A 19,433-nucleotide genomic window follows, 5' to 3' on the forward strand; every position below is an offset into this window, starting at 1 on the left:
CAGTCGCACGATAGAACATGCACAAACTGCTTTGTATATGCACCCGCTGCCGTTGGCCTATCATGCATGTGGGGTGGGGTTCACGGCAGCGGTCGGAAGCGAAACGGTCCCTCACCTTCGGTCCCCAAAGACCCCAACGACGGGCCGAGGAGCGCCGAGGTCCCGAGTTCGTGTGCCCATCACAGTTTTGGTCCTCATCACTCCCAGAGAGAAACACAGGTATAAAAAGGGCTACTTCTGGACCTGTTCAAGCACCGTTACGAGTCTCTTTGCTCCCCATTTTGCCAATCCCGTTTCTCGCTGCTTCGGTTTGTTGGATGGATAATCGGTTGGATCACGCTGGCGAGACTCCTTAACTTCGTCTCGTCAAGAAAATGATGCACTATCAGCACGATTGGCTTGTTCATCAGAAGAGGTTACAGCACTCGGTTCTGATCATATTCCTTCTCTGCTAGAATCTGTGCCCTTCGCCCTGACCTGCTGTCACCTGTCATCTCGCTGGAGCCACAACTCGCAACTGATGTTTCGACCAGACAAATCAGAGGTCGTGTCGCTCTGTTGTTTGCTACCGAGGCACGGGGGGTTGCTGGAGGATTCCCCGTATAACAGACTGGCTACTTGTCAAAGCTCTTGACACCGTCCTCCGGCTTGCTCGCGCCTTGGATCGCCCCGACATTGATATTGTGCTCTTGCGCGGGCGTTGGACTTCATCAACCAAACGAGATGGAAGAGTACTTGTCAAGCCGTGTTATGAGGACCGTATCCCCTATCTTCTGCAAGCCACGGCATCCCTTGCGCCGTGCATCGAATGTTTCCAACTGCATACTACTCAAGCGTACCTCTGTTTCGACCTGGTCAGTCGGTTGGCTTTCTATTCAGCATCTCCCTTCTTGATGTAAGGGCCGAGCTTCCCTCCATCCGTTTACAAGTGGATTCCTGAGGCTTCTGGACAATGTTGTGGGCTGTATCTTCAAGGGCCCCTCCGTGACGGGCCAGGGAATTCAGGCTCTCTCACTGTCTTGTTGGAAGATACCGAGGCGATGGTAGCGGAGGGAGGTTGGCCTAAAGGAACTCCATTGCAAACTCGTGAGTGATACAATCGACGATCTGCTCAAGAATATATACTCACACGCCGGAGAGAGCGCGTACCCGTCACTGGATCTCACCCGACCACCACGATACATTCCAACAGCTCCTGTCTCGTGTTAGAAACAGACATATGCGGACTTTTCCACCCTCTTCTGGAACACTGAAGGTGAGCCTCTGCTGGTACTCTCCGCTTTTTCGACTTTCCACTACATTCCTCACAGCAGAGACTGTTTATTTGCCCCTTGCCTGTGCCAGCCTACGGTTATGTTTCCTGAATTCGCATACACTGCAATGATCACGCTTGCATTTTGGATTACGAGACTGGATCCAAAGTAGGTGTCATTGTGAATTTATCGATTTCCAGCTTAACAGGACTTGCACCTTCAAGTCGGTAAGCTGCCAGTGAGGGTTTGCCGAGGATGTATGTGAGGCCATCGGGTGTGGACGCCACGGCTCCCTTTATACCACCAAATATCCGCGGCCCGTCAAGACCGTTCTTTGTTCGACTGCTGCAGAAGGTTCCAGGTCTCACCTGTTTCCGGATCAGGTAAAAGCCGGTGTGGAAAACCCTGGCGACATTGATATTTCTTGTACCGGGACAGGTCTTATCGACATCCCGGTCTCATCCAAGTCGTAATGGACTATACAGTGGGTGACATTTCGGGAATGTGGACATTTATGTACTTACCGGCACCTATTCGCCTTATGGCAGAATAATACAAATTCCTGAAATTCATCTGCGTGTCGATTTTTCAAATCAGGTGTAGGTGGAAGACAGCAACTATTGAAATGGCGAGGTAATTTAAGACTGGTGAGGTTCCAGTACTATGGCCCTCGGTCTTAACCAGTGGCAGTTCGAGGACCAATGAATCAAGTAGAATACTCACCCGCAATCATACGACGATACCACTACTGCAGCTGTGGGAACAAGGTTGAGATCTAAGCGCCTAGCGTCTAACTCTGAGACAGCAAGGTTCGATTGGGAGGTTCTGTCGGGGTGTCCAAGATATAATAGCCGGAAATAAATGTTGGGAGGGGCTCCAAAAGAGGCTTGGTGGCGATGCAGTGGTCAGGCACGAAATCCGGTCGTGGGCGCTCGGCATCCCTGATCCATGATTTACCTCCGTTAAGCCAATCCAAGGCCTGGGATGTTCAGGGTCTCCGTCAACACTTCCCTCATTGATACCGCCATCACCAGGCGCCTTTCTCTCAGCTTAATTTTCTCCGAGCATGATGGGAACGTGGGCCCCAATAACTGCGGCTTCCCGTGTTATCTGCCACCGGTGTTGTCCGCACTACAAACATGAGTGGGTGAAAATAAAGGGTTTATCACTGAAGAGGCGCCGTCTCTGTTCTCCTCCCCTTCACCCTCTCTCTTGTGTCCCTCTCTTCTCGGTGTCTTTCGTCCCTCTCTTCGCTCCTGGTTCAAGTCATAGACGCCTTCACTGGTCACCACCACTGTACCCTCTTTTCCAAAATTTTGGCCGTCGTACCACCTTACGAACACATTCTTTACGCGCCCTCTGCTCAAGCCACGGACCCCGAATTCGTCGCCCAAGCATAGGACGCCACCTTTAATTCTGTGCCTAGAGTTTTGCCGTCTGAGCATTCTTTTCGTACTCAATCGCGGGGAAAACACGCGATTTCTTGCCCGTTACCAACGTATCTGCCAATTTCGGGCACTCGCATAAGCCGCGGTGCCTGTTTCTTAGAGGCACTTGATACGCGTCAATCCTTTGCAGGACTCATCCCTTGATAAACGTGAGCCTTCCCCTGCCATAAAGACATATATGCTTTTGTGCTCACCATATCTGCCTGCTTACCGTTGTTCTTATCCTGCTGTTTGTCACTCACAACTTGCCACCCAATATGCGGTATCTGTACCCTCGCGAACCACGATTCCCCGAAACCATGTTCAGGCGCCGAAAAAACAACAATCCAACCTCGACTCTGCAGTATCTGAAGAAAATGCGCTTTGGCTCTCTTCTCTACTCCTGGCTCGGGTTATCGACTCCAGGCAGTTCGGCGCCTAGCACGTCCCTCGCCGTCTTCTCCTCCAATGCCTCGTCTTCCCACCATCTCCAGACCCGCGGTGTTACGTGGAACAATCTTGGATGTGTCACCGATGGCCCTGCTCGCGCCCTAACGGGCGATTACACAACCTCCCCTTCGATGAGTGTGGAGTACTGCCAGTCTTACTGCTTCAGCTCGGGCTACCTCTTTGCCGGAACGGAATTCGGTAATGAGTGCTACTGTGGTAACACGGTCTCGAACGGGCTCGGAGTGTCCACGTCTGTGAGTTGAGCACAGAGTCCAGGCCCAATATCATGTCATCTCATTTTATTCCTTCATAGTCAAGTAGTTGCAGCGTGGCCTGCGCTGGGAACTCTGGCGAGACCTGCGGTGGCAATAGTGCCTTAAATCTGTATCAAGCTTCCATGGGTTCCTCCGGCTCTACCTCAAAATGGGTTTCCCTTGGCTGTTATACCGATGCGAGCAGCCGTGCTCTCAATGCCGAATACGCGGACTCCCTGTCAATGACGATGGAATGGTGCCAAAATTACTGTCTGTCATACGGGTACACGTATGCCGGGGTGGAGTACGCCGAAGAGTGCATGTGCGGTAGCTCCATCACTACAGGCTCCGGCCAGGGTGTGCTCGCCACCGATGGAAGGTGTAACATGGGCTGCTTGGGCAATACCGCCGAGGAGTGTGGCGGCACATGGGCAATCAACATCTGGCAGTATCAGACGGTCACACAATCCAGCGGTTGGACGTCCCTCGGATGTTACGTCGACGCCAGCAACCGAGCACTTAACGCTATGTATGCCGACTCGCTGTCCATGACCAAGGAATGGTGCCAGAACTACTGCCTTTCCAGCGGTTTCATCTACGCGGGCGTCGAGTACGCAGAAGAGTGCATGTGTGGTAACTCGATCACCACCGGGTCCGGCCAAGGTGTGCTTGCTACCGATGGGCGGTGTAACATCGGCTGCTTAGGTAATGCCGGAGAGCAATGTGGTGGTACCTGGGGCATCAACATCTGGGTATATGGCGACGTTTCGACTTCTAGCTCTACTGCTACAACAGTCACCACGACTGCCACATCAACGACCTCTACGACCACTGCGCCCAGCACGACCACGACCAGCAGTTTTGCCACCCCGACATTTGCCGGGTGGACGTCTCTTGGCTGCTATGTCGATGCAAGCAACCGTGCCCTCAACAGCGAATATGCCGACTCGCTCCAAATGACGCTCGAGATATGTCAGAGCTATTGTTTATCCAATGGGTACAGCTACGCTGGCGTTGAATATGCGGAGGAGTGTATGTGCGGCAGTTCCATCCAAACCGGCTCCGGTCAGGGTGTACTTGCCACGGACGGGAGGTGCAACATGGGATGCAAGGGCAATCCTACCGAACAATGCGGCGGCACTTGGGGCATCAATATCTGGAAGTATACGGGAACGACGTCCACATCCCCCTCAACCGCAACCCCGACTCCGAGTGGTGGTTCCAACCCAGCTTGGGTCAGTCTGGGCTGCCGAGTAGATGTCAGTGCCCGAGCTCTCAGTGCCACTTCAACTTCGTCGTCGTCGATGACGGTCAAGACTTGCCAGAACTGGTGCGCAAGCCAAGGTTACCTGATGGCTGGTGTCGAGAATGGGAACGAGTGCTACTGTGGCAACGACTTCACCAACAATGGTGGCGGACAAGCCGCTTCTAGCGATTGCAGTACACCTTGCGCCGGCAGCTCGACCGAGATCTGCGGTGGCGGTTGGAGATTGAGCGTGTATACCCTGTCTACGGCTGCCTCGGTCACTTCTGTGGCATCAAGCACAACCACAACAAGCACAACATCAACCACGTCTTCCTCTACTGCTACTCCTTCTCTCACCACTGGTTTGACAACCAACAAGGTGGTCATTGCTCACCACATGGTTGGGAACACGTTCCCCTACAGCCAATCAAGCTGGGCAGCCGACATTGCCCTAGCTCAGTCCAGCGGCATTGATGCTTTTGCACTTAACTACGGCTCCGACTACTGGGAACCTGGCCAGTTGAGTTCTGCGTATGCGGCCGCCGTGGGTACAGGGTTCAAGCTGTTCCTGTCGGCCGACATGACCGCCCTCCCCGGTGGATCGGATGGAGATGCTCAGAATCTTGCCAATCAGGTTCGACAGTTCGCTGGTCACCCCAACCAACTCTATTATAACGGAGGCCTGGTATTCAGCACCTTTTCTGGGGAGACTACAACTTTCGGACAGGGAAGTGTTCAAGCTGGATGGCAAGATGTACTCAACAAGATAGGAGTTCAAGTCACTTTTATGCCTTCGTTCTTCGTCGACCCAAGTACCTTCGGGAATTACCCCTTCGTGAGTGGCGCATTCAACTGGAATGGCGGGTGGCCGTCGGGCGACTCAGATGTCACCTATGGTACTGATCAGCAATGGATCAATGGCCTGAATGGGAAACTTTACATGGCTGCTGTCTCCCCCAACTTCTTCACCCACTACAGCTATAAAAATTTCCTGTACAAGAACGACGATAACCTGTTTGCAACTCGCTGGGAGATGCTTATCGCCAACCGCAACCAAATCGCCATGACCGAAATTATAAGCTGGAACGACTATGGTGAGTCACACTACGTAGGGCCCATCGAAGGTGCCATGCCCGACGGTACAACATGGGTGAATGGATTTCCCCACACGGCGTGGCTTGATATGAACAACTACTACTCGTTCGCCTTCAAGTATGGTTTCTACCCCACTTTCACCAACGACAAGGTCTATATCTATGGACGTCCGCATCCAGCTGGCGCATCGGCGTGTTGTGATGGCATTGGTCAGCCAAACGGGTACAACTGGGAAGAGGACAATTTTTACGTCGTGGTTTTTGCTACATCCTCCGCGTCTCTCGTTCTCTCTACGCCACCTTCTGGGTCTGGGGCGTCCCCTACAAGTGGCAATGCCAACCCCACCACCGTCAATGTCAACGTCGGCATCAACAAGTTCAGTCATTCTCTCGCCGTAGGCTCGGGCATGCGTGCTACCCTCTACCGGAATAACGTACAGGTGATCGATGTCAACCCCAGTGATTACACTTTTATCAGCAACCCTCAAACTCTGAATTACAATGTCTACGTGGCAATAGGCTCGTCATAATCTCATGCCAAGCATACTTTCACTCACCGTCATTCGTTTCATATGTTGCCCAGCTTGTAGGGAGGTTTCTCCCTTGTGCTATTGTTTCCACTCTGGGAAATTCTATGGTACCGTTGTTGTATCCTTGGATAGCAAGCATACAGTACATAGTGTCTGATCTGGGCGATGCTTTTCGTGCCGGTAATAAAGAATCGGGTTTATTTCATTGGACTTGTCGGGACAATGATCCGCCGAATCTTGTCGAATAGGGGAAACCCACGGGCCGCAGCGGACCGGGTGAAGCTGCCATATGGGCATTGTAGCCCTGGTATAGAGGGATTGCCAGCGCTCCAACTGTGCTCATTTCACCTCTCGTGCATCACAAAATCGCTATTCTTTCATCCTAAACCACCCAGCAAGGCATAAAATGGAGGCGAACCTGAGCAAGCTCAACTGCTTGATGTGTGAGTACTCCCGATCGGCTTTGGAAAGGCCGGCGCGGGCTGGAATACTCAGGGCGTTGGCATTGAGAAACAGACTGAGCTGACAACGGCCCGGTTTAGGCGGCACTGGAGAGTACACGACGGGATGGACTGGCGCTGGTGCCTCTCAGTCTGACAAGAAAGTGGGTGTTGTGGGCTTGACCCTGTTCGACCTCCGGCGGCTTGGCAAGGTGAGTTATTGCTGTCCTGCGTAGTACCCCACATCCTGACCCATAGGATTAGGTTAATGCCCTGTCTATGGTCGGCACGAACGGGGCGAAGTTCCCCGACATTCGCGCACACTTGCAATCCAAGATCGCCGACGTGTACAAGGACTTTGACGTGGGGTGCGTGCGCTGCGTGCCGTAGCTGGACAATGAGCTGACTTTCACATCAGCTTCAAGAGCTATCCGGAAGGGGACAAGCAAGACACGGAAGCGTGTACGCTCCCTCATTTGACATCATATAAACAAGCAATGCTTACCGCCAGATGCAGACAAGACTGCCATTGATGCGCTTAAGCCTGGAGACGCCGTCATCATATTCACTCCTGACAGTTTGTTGATTCCTATCCCCTTTTGCAAGCGACTGATTTTGTTTTCAGATACTCATTTTGCCATCGCTCTCTATGCACTCGAGCGCAAACTACATGTTCTCCTCACCAAGCCCGCAACCCAGTTACTGGAGCACCACCAAAAGTTGATTGACGTGGCGGAGAAGAATGGCGTTGTGTGCTTTGTCGAACACCATAAGCGGTTCGATCCTGCCTACTCTGACGCCCGCGGGCGTGCACAGGCCCTCGGGGAGTTCAATTTTTTCAGTTCATGGATGAGCCAGCCGAAGCATCAGCTTATTACCTTCAAGGAATGGGCGGGGAGGGACTCCGACATTAGGTTGGCGATGCTGCATCATGTCACCATGAGATACTTACGGACCGAACAGTTACTACCTCAACTCCCACCACATCGACATCCATTGCTGGATCATGGGTGACAAAGGCGTGCCAACTCGTGTAGTGGCTAGTGCAAGCAAAGGTATTGCTACCAGCGAACCGTTTAATTGTGTACCTCAGGCCGAGGACACAATCACCCTCCTTGTGGACTGGGAGTCAACCACCAGTGCGAAGCATAGGGGAACTGCAGTGTACACTGCGTCCTGGACCGCTCCTATGGGCGCGGGTATCCACTCTGGACAACATTTCCACTACATGGGCGCAAAGGCGAGGACTTCCTAGATCAAAGTGTATGGAATGCTCACATTCACGTCGGTAGGGAGACGTGCACGTCGACCAAGCCCATCGCGGATACGACGTGACAGTCGATGGTTCTGGACTCGCCTTTTACAATCCTTTTTACATGAAGTACACGCCGTCCGAAACGGGTCACTTCGACGGCCAACGAGGATATGGTTATATCTCCATCGAGAAGTTTGTCGATGCTGCACGTATGGTCAACGCCGGCGTAGCAAAGCCGGCAGACTTTGACAAGCAGGGCTTGCCGACCATTCTTAACACTGTCCTCACGACCGCGATCCTCCACGCTGGCCGTATCTCGCTCGATGAGAAGCGTCCTGTGCAGATCAAGAAGCAGGGCAACGGGTGGGCTCTTGAGTAAGAAACAGCTGGTGCATTGTGCAGCTCTGAATACCCCTCACGGATGATCGAAGAGGTGCATGACACCCATATTGCAAATATGTAGTTGCATTGTACGAAATAAAGAGGAATAACAATTAGATCATGCGATCCGGAGAGATCTCCTCTTCTGGCAGCAATTCTGCCTGGAACTTCAGACATGTGAAGATACCGATTCTGGCAGGCTTCTCAGAAGCATAGAAACTGTGGCGATGAGAGGGTTTGTTGGATTCTGATTCCCACGTAATTATATCATTCTCATTGTAATGTCATATTTCCAGGGTCCATGCGAGACAATATATTGTCCGATCAAGCGGCCTAAGGCGAATCTCAGATTTGTTGGCATAGCAAACCTAAGTCATTTCATCGCATTCTACAATGAAAAGTGCAACTCAAATAATATGCAGGCCATCGTTCCGCTTCGTCCCCAGGTTGACTGGTAGAGACATCTGCTGCTCAGGATAATCGCATGACCCATACAGAGCACACCTGATCCAGAACATCGTCTTGCAGTAGAGTAAGTCTATCAGCAAAGAAGTGATACAGTTGTGAACCAAAACTGAGCAGGTCATGCCCTGACCGATATGGTCTCTGGCCCCAGACGTACCTTGACCGCTTGTTGTAATTGTCAGGTCTCAGGTGCAGCTGTCAACAAGCGTCGCATGTGTGGGGAAGGTCAGTTGTTTTTCATTGCCGAATTACATGCTAGCCGAACAAAGCGGACCAAAGCGACGTCAGCTCTACCATCATCGCTTGTTGCATTCGTCACCAACCGACCTGTACATTGTCACTGAATGCGAAACACAAATCCATAGAAATTGCCACATGACATGCTAGAAACAGAACATATTGTGCCGAGGATCAGATAGAACACAATTATACAAATAGGCATCGTTCCGGCCGTCAGTTGCTTCCATCAGGGTGACCAATCGCCGGTCTCGGGTGATGGCAAGACACAAATATCTGACACCGGTCAAATCTGAGATCAAGACAAAGCGGGGCGCGCTAACAATGCTGTCGGCGTTCAGTAATGATGCGGATCACGGGCGCCTAGGTCATGGGAGGAAATACATCGGATCATGTCATCCGGCGTTTCCATACAGTCTCGCAACCGAGCCGTGTAGAGCATCGACCAGGATGATAGCGATAAATTTCCGGATGCGATGAGAGATCGATTCCACGCTTTCGCTAGTGTTGTCGCCATCGTTTGAAGTGCTCCCTGAAGCAGACAGTTATCGATCACGAAGCAATAACCCGCACAAGGTGGGTGATGTGCCTAGGTACGGTATGACACACTGTCGGCCGGATTAATGTGCGGCTCCTCTGTCTACAGCACTAGTACCTCTTCACCATAGTAGGATGGCGAGGCGGCAGCAGATGTGCCTCTATCAGCGATGGATAGCATGATGTAGCATTTGTCCGAATTTCGGTGTTGTTGCCTCGAAGCGACACGATTATCGGAAGATCGGTCGGGAGAAGCTAACATGTTAACGGGAAGCAGCAAGAACTGTCGATCGACGAGGGTAGAATACTTGTGATATTACCGTGCGATAATCGAACAGTAATTTGTGCCCGGCACAGAGAGTATTCCAGCGGTTGAAGTTAGAAAGCGAGGACATTTCGATAGATGTACGTCTTTGAGGTGCGGTGCAAAAGAGCAATCGGGGTCGCATGAGCGCCTGGTGTGGTTTTATGTAAATTCCCGCTCCAACAGGTCAATGTCCAAGGAATGTTTACCAGTAGAGAGGTAATCACGTATAAACATCGAACCTTGTACGCAAAGAGCCACAGAAGCGGCCATAAGCGCTCGGTGAAGAACGGGAGGCGTTGTTTAGCTTTCGCTTACTGGGGCCGCTTCTGCAAGCCTGCTCTCTGCAACATCACAACAATCAACAAAGATAAGGTTCAAAATAACATACTTTCATGACAAAACGATTTCAGCAGCACGATGTTGTGGAGCTGGCAGAGTACCTTGATGCAGAAACGTTGGAAAATGCGAACAAAGGAACAACGGCCATACACATCCGCTTCTAGTATCCACCGATTTCGAACTTCGTCGTATGACCTGAAATTTTAGATGTGAAGAGCGGGAGGAAGATGTACGCTTCGACGTCACATCACGTGCTGCCGAATCATGGGCTTAGCACTGGAATGTGTGACGCGTGACTGGAATGCATTCCAGGCAACGTCAGAACGTCTGCCTTACATGGTGGTCAGGACACCACGTAGCATCCAAATCACTGCTATTTTCACTGCTTCAGCGGCGGCCTACTTGCCTCTGGACCGGCTGGTGGGTAAAGATCATACACCGAGGCGATAATCGTTTACTCTCCGACCGGCCGAAACAGTGTTACCTTAGAATGACAATTTCATCGGTCAGGGTTTCCGTTGAACCGGATGTTCGATGCCATTGAAAGGCATTCGCGGACTCTGTGAAGGGCCTGTATAGAACTTCAATAGTGTCGCCAAGGGTATGGGTCTTCGCTTTGTCATCGCCAATTCTTTGCGGGTTTCAAAAACGCGCTCACTTGAAAAAGCACAGTTCATCGTACGGACCGCTGGAGACAACGCCCCATGCGACTCCATGATTGACACAAACCCATTACATGACCCTAATATAGCATTAGTCCCTTCCCGTTTGAGCTGTGCTACTCAGGAAGCAGGCTGATCAGAGGGCGCTCAGCCAGGGTTGTAAATGGATGAGGCACTGTGCCGTCTCCGGCATGTCATGTCCCCCATGCGGCCGTGGGATCCTGTAGACGGGTGATAATCAGCCCTTGTCGCGAAACATAGGAACTCCTTACTCAGTCACTTCCGCTTACTCCCAAAACTTATAACCAGCAGCCAGTGCGCTGATTATGGTAAGCTGCGCAGATACAACAAGATGCGATTTGTGAATCGTGTGTTGTTATTCGAAAGCGGTAGGTTGTCCGAGTAACACAGGGCCCGATTGTGATCCGCAAAGGAGCGCCCAGGATTGGGCGGCCCGGGGTATCGCACGACTGAGGACCCAACTTATCCCAAGAAAGCGAGAAACTGGTACCCTTCTGACTCAGAAGCGATGGCAGACCGAGAGCATCTCCGTTGTTGCAGCTTTTCGTGCTTCTCTACACGCGCTATCGAGATGGGGCGGTATGTGGAAGCAACGTCACTCTCTCTGGCCCCTGGGGCGCAAGATCTTCGGGCAGGGACGCGACGGAGATGCTTGGATGAATCGGGCAGGCAAAAGCCGCGATGGGTCAATTCGGGACGTTGACGACGAGTCACGGCCTGGGCAACAATGCTCCACAGACGCTGTTCCATTCCGCATCACTACGACTAGATGAATCCTATGTCAATGGCCGAGGGGGCGTGGAGGAATCGGGAGGTTTGGGACAACCATATTCTGCGCGAATGTTTATAGTATTGTCAAGGGATGCTTGTTTTAGGATAGTCCGGGACACGAGGAGCAACGTGAAGAGAGTGAAGAGTATATATGAGGAGAACACTAGCCCAGGGCACGCCTCCACACTGGGCAGTGCACCCGGGTAATTGCGAAATCTGCCGGGTTCGAACGTGCTGCTGACGTGGGAGGAGACACAGATTGGGCCGCAAGAGCTCCAGCGCACCAAGTCTTAAAGGCATCAGACACGGGCGGGCAGCGCTATCTGTCGTGTGCACAGGAAGCGATGTTGGATTAGACTTGCAATATAGCAGCAGCTCTTCACATCACATGCATGCAACAACATTAATCTACTTGTTGTCGTAGTTTTACCGAGTAGCAGACAAGGGCGTAGGTGCTCCGCGAAACCGATCAACCGGCGCTTCGAAGTACAGGATGATGGGCGGCGTGAAAGGGGAAGATCGAACTGCGACCTTGACAGGTCAACGTTGCAGATTATATACTGAAGGAGGCAAGAGTGACAGTTGTCAAACGTTCTCTAACTGCCACCGTGAGAGATCCCTGGGGACCATCATGGGAAGACTGTGATATCGGAGAGCAATCAATGCAAAAATTTCAAGCGCTTTGTGTGCACAGTTTCAGGAACCCCTCTGTACAATGGACGTACCCTGAACAGGCCAGCGAGGCAGCGATTCGGTGAGAGCACGAGTGCGGGCGATGATGGTAGATCATGCGAATAGGGGGACGTTGACGACCATGTCCAATGTGGAGATGTCGGACATTCGGTTGTTCGCGTAAGAGTTCCAAGGTGCTGTCGAGACAGCCTGCATGTGAGCTGTGCCCCGGTCGCTCGGTCATTTCCAGCAATCACAGAAGGCGCGAAGACGTCCCCAGGCGCAAGGCCATCACGAACCCGGCTAGGGTCAACGTCGGGGCCCTGCCTCAAGCGGATGTCATATACCCCAGTACGCCTTGCTGCAAACACGAGGCATCAGGCTGATACGTCCCACTTTGGTTTTCGGTTTTTGACTGCTCTACTTACCTCACACTCTCCCTCGTCGTTCGACCACTCCTCACTCCTATTCTCTCTCTCGCCTTCGTCGGCACCTCTCCCTCTCTTGTCACATCCGTCGGTGCATATACCCTCCACGCAGCACCAACCGATCCTGTTTCCTGCACTTGCTTTTCCCTTTCCGCTCTTGCACACATCGCATATACGTCGCGTGGACAAACACACGGCATCCAATACCCGCATCTCTCGCGCTTGCACCCTCGTCCCCCTCAAATCGCACAAGGGTCGTTATCCTCGTAGAGCCCGGAGCCCAGCAGTCAGTCGAAGAACCCGACGACTGCACCCAACTGCCCATACGCCAAAAGGCACTTGTGTCGCCGCACCGCCCCTTCTCGGTCGCAGCATCCAGCCAGCTAACTCAAGTCATTCATTGCACCACCGTATACCATATCGCGCTCTCGGTGAGGATCGTCGATTGCTTTCAAAGTATCGGGCCCGCTGACGATGGTTCGATGCAGATCGAAGAGATAGAGGGGCAGTTCGAGCACATCAGAGCTTGGTGAGCTTGTATAATCTATCGGAGAGTGCCCAGGAGCTAATTGAGTTTGAACTCTCCAGATATTGTCAAGATATTCCAGAGTGGAGCTTACTCGTGGTGAGAACCCTTCCATGCACTTGCTCTTCACATTTTTGCTTCGCATCTTTCTTTTGCGTTCAAATAGAAGACGCATGGGAGTGTTTTGGATTGATGTCGATGGTGGTGGTGGTGAACACAGAAGCGCCTCATGTTACGTCGAGGGGTGGCTCGCTGTGATGTGCCAAGGCACGAGAAGCCGAGCTTCTGGACCACTAGTGGAACCGTGACTGTGACCTGGGAGAGAGAAGTGGGCGATGACGGAGGTGATATGTCGGAGAAGCGCGGCTGCTTTTTCAACTTTTGCACACCAGGACAAGTATGGCTATTGCCTCACTATCTTGGGATGGATGGTTCGGACCGGGATTCTCAGGCTCAACGCCGATCGGTCGCGTGCACTCAGCCCCGGGAGTACCAAACTCCCCGATGGTGGATGGTACACCTGATGAGCAGCCTGTCGCGTCCTGTCATGTCAATCACCATGTCTCTCCTCCAACAGCTCAGGGGCCGTGACATGTTGTCCCATGTCACACTTGTGCATGCACCGGATCCTTTTTCCCTTTCTGCATTCTCTTGTTCGCATCCGGCCAATCACCCATTAAACCTTGAGGTTTCATTTTGATTATTTGGCTCCTCTCTGCTTCCTGACAGACCCGGCGCGGCGCTCCCTTCGGTGGGATTGCGCCGTCACGGTGGGCCTCTTAATCTTATTGTTATTCTCTTGTTCGCCTGCGCTTGTTTCACGATTGTTATGTCCCTGCGTGGGTGGCGCACCTATTCCGGGCTGTGCCGTCGTTGCCGTCCACCGGAGGATCCGCAACTCGGTGATAGAGGCCTTTGCGTCACCGTTCTCAGCTTCAAGAAGCACCCGCTCTTCACAAGGGATCTAAACTTGGTCCCTGCCGCGTGTAGCGGTTGTCTTGCGGTGGGTGGGGGGGGCCATAGGTTTGGCACTGCCCGCCAGAGGGACGGTGGATCGACGGCAGACGCCGCTACATTAGATGGGCTCGCGTGGGTGGTGATGAACTGGGAGAGAAGCGTACGCGCAGAATAGAGTGACGGTTCAGAAGGCTTGATTATGCCGCGGCAAGTCTTCACCGTTGCGCTAGGCCGCTACAACTCGCTCGTTATCTGTTCCTCGCCCTCTCTTCACATCACATTTACCGGCGTGTAACGCCCACCATCTTAGTACTGTATACTCCTCCAGGCTAGCCCAGCCGCCGTTGCTCTGCTTCGCTGCCGTCATTCATTCCTTTTTATCCCAGACCGTCGGGGTCTCTTCTTGTTACCTCACACCCCTTCCGCAATATTCCCCCTCCTCATTACTTCTCGTATTCCCGCTACCTACCTCCATAACTCCTCTCGGTCTTTCAGCAGTCACTGCTGTAATAACCTTGTCCAGTCCTTTCCGCGACTTGGGCTCAAACCCGAGCCTTGTTTTACCCCAAACGGCCTTCGCTTTCCTTCTTATATCCCCCTTATCGACCTTTGGTCTGACCCGTCATCGCTCACCACAATTCCCACTTGTAGTTTGCTCGTCGTTCCCCGCACTCTACAAGTCCATATTCGCACCCTATCGGCATATCGCGACGTGGTTCCGGCTCACTCTTAACTGATTGCACGCCGGTCCGCATTCCAGTAACCCCTACAACGATATTGCCCACCATACGTACTTGCTAATCCAATCCGCCTCTCATTACCCAATACCACAACGTGTTCGAGGTCCATTGCGGCATAGACCATCCGACGAGCAAAGAACTAGGGAGAATTAAAAGGCTAGCACGGGGTGCTTCATATTTGGTGAGTGTTGTTAACTTTGGTGATTACATTCCTCCGCCCAAGTCCCTATACCATGGGATGGACCACCTCGCACCTGCGGCCTCACCTCGGCGCCTCTGCGTCACCCTCTCCATCCCTATGCTATGGGCTGTTGGCCTATCCAGAGGGATGAGACGACAGTCTCTAGACGCTGCTCGCATTCCTTGGCGCTGATGGTGCTGATGGTCCTTACATACCCATGGGTTCAGCATATTTGGCTTCAAGCCGATATGTTGAGCTATGGTGCGGTGTCAGTTCATCGAGCATAGTCACTCGAGCTTTATAAGTGTTGCATTTGCCTGTTCTGGCATTTCATCCTTTCCTTTTCATCCCCCCCCTGCTTGCTGCTGCGCTGCGCTACCTCCCACTACTCTACCGCGTCCGGCCTAATACCCGTCCACTCGTTTTTCTGCATAACGCTGTATCTCTATTGCTGCCCCAATTTTTTGTGGCTGATCTCAACCGACTTGCCTATCCGGCGCCTTCCTTACTCTTCGCGTTTCTGCCTTTTTCGGTCGGTGACCCTCGATCCTTCCCCTCTCTACCCTCGAATCCGCTTAACTCCGCGCGCCATGTCCCTGACCGTTCTTGCTGATCGCCCTGCTACTTCCAGTCCGCTCCCCTTCACCCAATACTTCTCTGCCGCTTCCTCCATCGTCTCTCCCTCTCCTTCCCCCGAACCCGCTGCCGTCCCCGACACAAACGCAGATACCGACCTCGACATGAAGACCCGCTCCAACCCAGGTCAGGGCCCTCTCAAGTCCAATCGCGTCCACGCATACGTTCGTCAGGCGAAGAAAACCCATGCCGTCTCCCACCAGTCTCTCGCTCCTAGTGGCAGCAGGGCAGGGATGTCCCCCGGTCTCGCCGCCACCATCGCTAAACTTCGTTACTCCCCACCGGCTGCCATCATGGTTGAGATCAACAAGCAGAAGAAGCAAAAGCAACTCATGACCCGCGACGCGATGTTACTGCAGGAAGAGGAGTATGCAGAGGAAGTCCTTGAGTACTGGCGCGAGCGTGAGGTACGCACCCTTTGCTTCATGTTGTCTCTGTGTGGCACTGACTATATGCATAGGCCAATACGCACCCCGAGGTTCCGAACATGGACATGCAGCCTGAGCTTGGCTGGGAGATCCGCCCGTGCCTCACCGACTTCCTCATTGAAGTCCACCTCATGAACCGCATGCGCCCCGAAACACTCTACCTGGCTATCAACATCGTCGACCGTTATATATCAAAGCGCGTAGTATTGAAGAAGCACTACCAACTCATCGGCTGTGCTGCCCTCTGGATCGCCGCGAAGTACGAGGATGAAAAGTCACGTATCCCAAGCCTGGCCGAGTTCGTCGATCACTGCCACAACCAACACGACCAGTCTGCTTTCGTCCAGATGGAGCGCCATGTCCTTGCAACGATTGGTTGGGACATCGGTCACCCGACTGCTGAAAGTTGGTTGCGCGTGAAGTGCAGCGGCGAGTCGTATGAGACTCCGCGTACACAACACGTTACTCGCTTTCTGATGGAGCTCACCCTGTTCAAGAGGGAGTTCGTACACCTGCGGCCCAGCCAGATTGCCCACGGCTCTCTGTGCTTGGCAAAATACATCTTGGGAGAGTCGCGCCTTTCGGTTAGTGCTTCTTACATATATGCTGGAATATCTGCTCATGTTCCAACAGAGAAGCGAGGACACGACCGAGTCGCGCGAGGTTTCGGAAGCGCTCGATGAGCTGTGCTCGGAGGGGGTCCAGCGCCTGTCCGAGACTGTCTGCAAGAAATATCAACCCCACTACTATTCCGGCGCGTCGCGTATTATAAGCGAGTGGTATGCAAGGGGAAACCGCTACCACTACTCCCCCTTCCCCGAATGGAACATCGACTTGCCATCTTCCTCAGAGGCATACAAGACGTTCTATGACTCTTCTCTCTCCCGCTCGGGGTCCAGTATGGACTCAATCTCCTCTACCTTGTCTGCGAGTGGCTCCAGCGATGCTGGCGATAGCATGCCGGCAACGCCGATCACTCCCATCTACCCCAGCGCAGAATCCTATGTCAGTGCCAGTGGAAAGGAGAACCAAGCCCAGGGCATGCTGTTTGGCATCACCCCAGAGATGGCTATGCGCGCCAAGGACGAACCAATAGCAAAGTCCGACGAGGTCCTGGTGCCCATTAACCATAACAACAAAGTCTACTCAATGCGCAGCTCGTTCATCGTGCCTCAACCATCCGCCGGTGGCTCTCATGCTGTTCAGTATGATTTCAGTGTCGTATGAGCGCTCACGTTCCGTCGCCGTTCGCCACTGTATCCATGCATATTGTCTTCATAGCGCCTCTCCCGTCATGGTCTCCTCCCTAACGCCTTCCTCTCTTCATGACGTCTTTGACTCGCTGTGCATAGCCTCTGCCTGCCTTCCCCTTTCCTTGCCATCTTCCTCTTCATCGCAACTGGTCAACAAAATGTATCAACTACACTTTTTCAGCAAAAATCCAAACAAATCTTCTCGCTCTCTGCAACCCTTTCTCCAATTCCCTGCATTCAACGCTCGATTCCAGCAAATTCTCTTACCTCTACTCACACACACGGCACACACACATCGCTCTGTGATATTATCGTACAAGCCTTTCTCGCCTCGGTCGTCGTTATCAACCTCGATCTACCGATCTCGGATCGACTTGTGTGCATGCCTTGAGCTGCCTATGGCGCTTAGCCTCGATCGGATCGAAATGGTCGACTCGGAAGGCTTTACTTTACTTCGTATTTCAGCGGCATTCTTTTTTTGACATCCACAGCGGTATTTCGGCCGGCGCCCCTCCATATCCAGCAGCAAGCAGTACCAAAAGCAATCCAAACAAGGGGTCGCGCATCGACATTCCCTTCGCTCATTCGTCATTCCCGTCGTTCGTCGGACGCCACCCATGCACCCACCAAGATCGGTCTTACTTATTTCATCTTTTGTGGTGATTATTTCGGTTATACGGCTCTGCCCGTTCTTCCTCCTGTGCCGCTTGTTGGGCCGACGACGACAGCTTCGCAATCAAACCAATCCTGTTACTATTACTAGGCACGTTACTTACTCTTACCTACTTTCAACTACCCTAGCTGTTACTCGTACACCTCGTACTTGCCTGTCCAATCGTTACTCCCCATCAACAGAATGACAGTTGTATTCGTTCACCAAAAAAATCCCGCGTGTGACTGCTCAAGAATACGAGTGCAATATTCTCCATCAGAGGAAACTAGATTTCCCGTCATAGAATCGAATGTTGGTTGTTACGGGTCGAAAACACTAGAACACTAGCTGCAGAACGCTCTTTGTGAGGCAAACGCCCATGCAGATATTGAAAAGACGCATCACATAGGTCTGGAGACGGCCTCGTGTACGCCTCGTGTTTGCGACACTTCGCCCGGAACCGTCGTCTCGTAGGCTCGAAAAGGGATAGTCGCAATGCCTTTTCCGGTGGAACATCCGCCTTGATATGCTAATGAGTTAGCACAGCGAGCCAATCTAGATGATACTTGGAGATGGAAGTTAGGAGTCATAATGATATTCGATGCAGGAGGGTTGGGGCTGGGTGGGACGAAAGATAACAGAACTCACACCCGACTTGTTCCAGGGGGAAGGTTGTTGGGAAATCAAAGATAGGGGAAACGATATACGAGCAGATCTGGAGAGAACTAACACGAGAAGTGAACTCAGAGCCAGCTAGGCCGCGCTAAGGGATGGATAGACCGAAAACAGCGTCTGGTTATCTGAGCGTCAAGACAAGAAAACAAGCGATCACTCGAGATCTTGATCGTTCTGCAAAGCGACAGAGCGTTACGCTTTGAGGATGGGCTATCGTACAGAGATCTATCCGCCTGAATCCCATGGAAAAAGGCGTTGCTGATCACAATGAATTGGATCGACGACACGCACAATTTGGTTCACGCGACACAGCTCCTACATCCAATCCCGGTCATACCAGACGTGACAAACGTCGAAAAGTAAGAACCATCATACACAAATAATAATGCGTGCATAAATGAAGTCATCGTCGTGGTTGCTAGAAGAAGACGCGTAAGTTGGAGATGGTCGGCAACCCTTGGCCCGGGTGTCAGGGGTACGTGTCCGCGTTTTTGACTGCTGCCAACCACCTCACCATCGACAGCGACAACAAAGCCCAATCTCCCTAAACACTGCACCACTATGCAAAGTTAGCATGTGTATTCCACTTAATTTTTATCAGGGGTGTTAACTGTGC

General features: G+C 52.5%; 4 protein-coding genes across 4 annotated transcripts; all 4 read left to right on the forward strand.

Annotated features, from left to right (window-relative positions):
* Nucleotides 1-2,301: 2,301 nt before the first annotated feature.
* On the forward strand, nt 2,302-6,254 carry DACRYDRAFT_84208 (uncharacterized protein; the record flags this gene model as incomplete). Its single annotated transcript, XM_040776665.1, has 3 exons — nt 2,302-2,850; nt 3,009-3,384; nt 3,444-6,254. Exons 2-3 carry the CDS (start codon nt 3,058-3,060, stop codon nt 6,252-6,254), a joined length of 3,138 nt encoding a protein of 1,045 aa, XP_040624756.1. The 5' UTR covers nt 2,302-2,850; nt 3,009-3,057.
* A 341-nt stretch (nt 6,255-6,595) lies between these two features.
* On the forward strand, nt 6,596-8,354 carry DACRYDRAFT_24807 (NADP-binding protein). Its single transcript, XM_040773861.1, has 8 exons — nt 6,596-6,697; nt 6,797-6,906; nt 6,959-7,062; nt 7,113-7,156; nt 7,212-7,271; nt 7,320-7,608; nt 7,658-7,934; nt 7,987-8,354. Exons 1-8 carry the CDS (start codon nt 6,661-6,663, stop codon nt 8,326-8,328), a joined length of 1,263 nt encoding a protein of 420 aa, XP_040624757.1. The 5' UTR covers nt 6,596-6,660; the 3' UTR covers nt 8,329-8,354.
* A 2,078-nt stretch (nt 8,355-10,432) lies between these two features.
* Nucleotides 10,433-11,205, forward strand: DACRYDRAFT_24808 (uncharacterized protein). The gene is made up of 3 exons (XM_040773862.1): nt 10,433-10,824; nt 10,874-11,098; nt 11,150-11,205. The coding sequence occupies exon 1, from the start codon at nt 10,480-10,482 to the stop codon at nt 10,663-10,665; it is 186 nt and encodes a 61-aa protein (XP_040624758.1). The 5' UTR covers nt 10,433-10,479; the 3' UTR covers nt 10,666-10,824; nt 10,874-11,098; nt 11,150-11,205.
* A 1,520-nt stretch (nt 11,206-12,725) lies between these two features.
* On the forward strand, nt 12,726-18,352 carry DACRYDRAFT_24810 (uncharacterized protein). Its single transcript, XM_040773863.1, has 7 exons — nt 12,726-13,200; nt 13,258-13,298; nt 13,358-13,394; nt 14,904-15,173; nt 15,805-16,216; nt 16,270-16,821; nt 16,871-18,352. Exons 5-7 carry the CDS (start codon nt 15,914-15,916, stop codon nt 17,462-17,464), a joined length of 1,449 nt encoding a protein of 482 aa, XP_040624759.1. The 5' UTR covers nt 12,726-13,200; nt 13,258-13,298; nt 13,358-13,394; nt 14,904-15,173; nt 15,805-15,913; the 3' UTR covers nt 17,465-18,352.
* The last annotated feature ends 1,081 nt before the right edge of the window (nt 18,353-19,433 follow it).

This window comes from Dacryopinax primogenitus, assembly GCF_000292625.1.
Source record: "Dacryopinax primogenitus strain DJM-731 SS1 chromosome Unknown DACRYscaffold_21, whole genome shotgun sequence".
NCBI classification, from domain to species: Eukaryota; Fungi; Basidiomycota; class Dacrymycetes; order Dacrymycetales; family Dacrymycetaceae; genus Dacryopinax; species Dacryopinax primogenitus.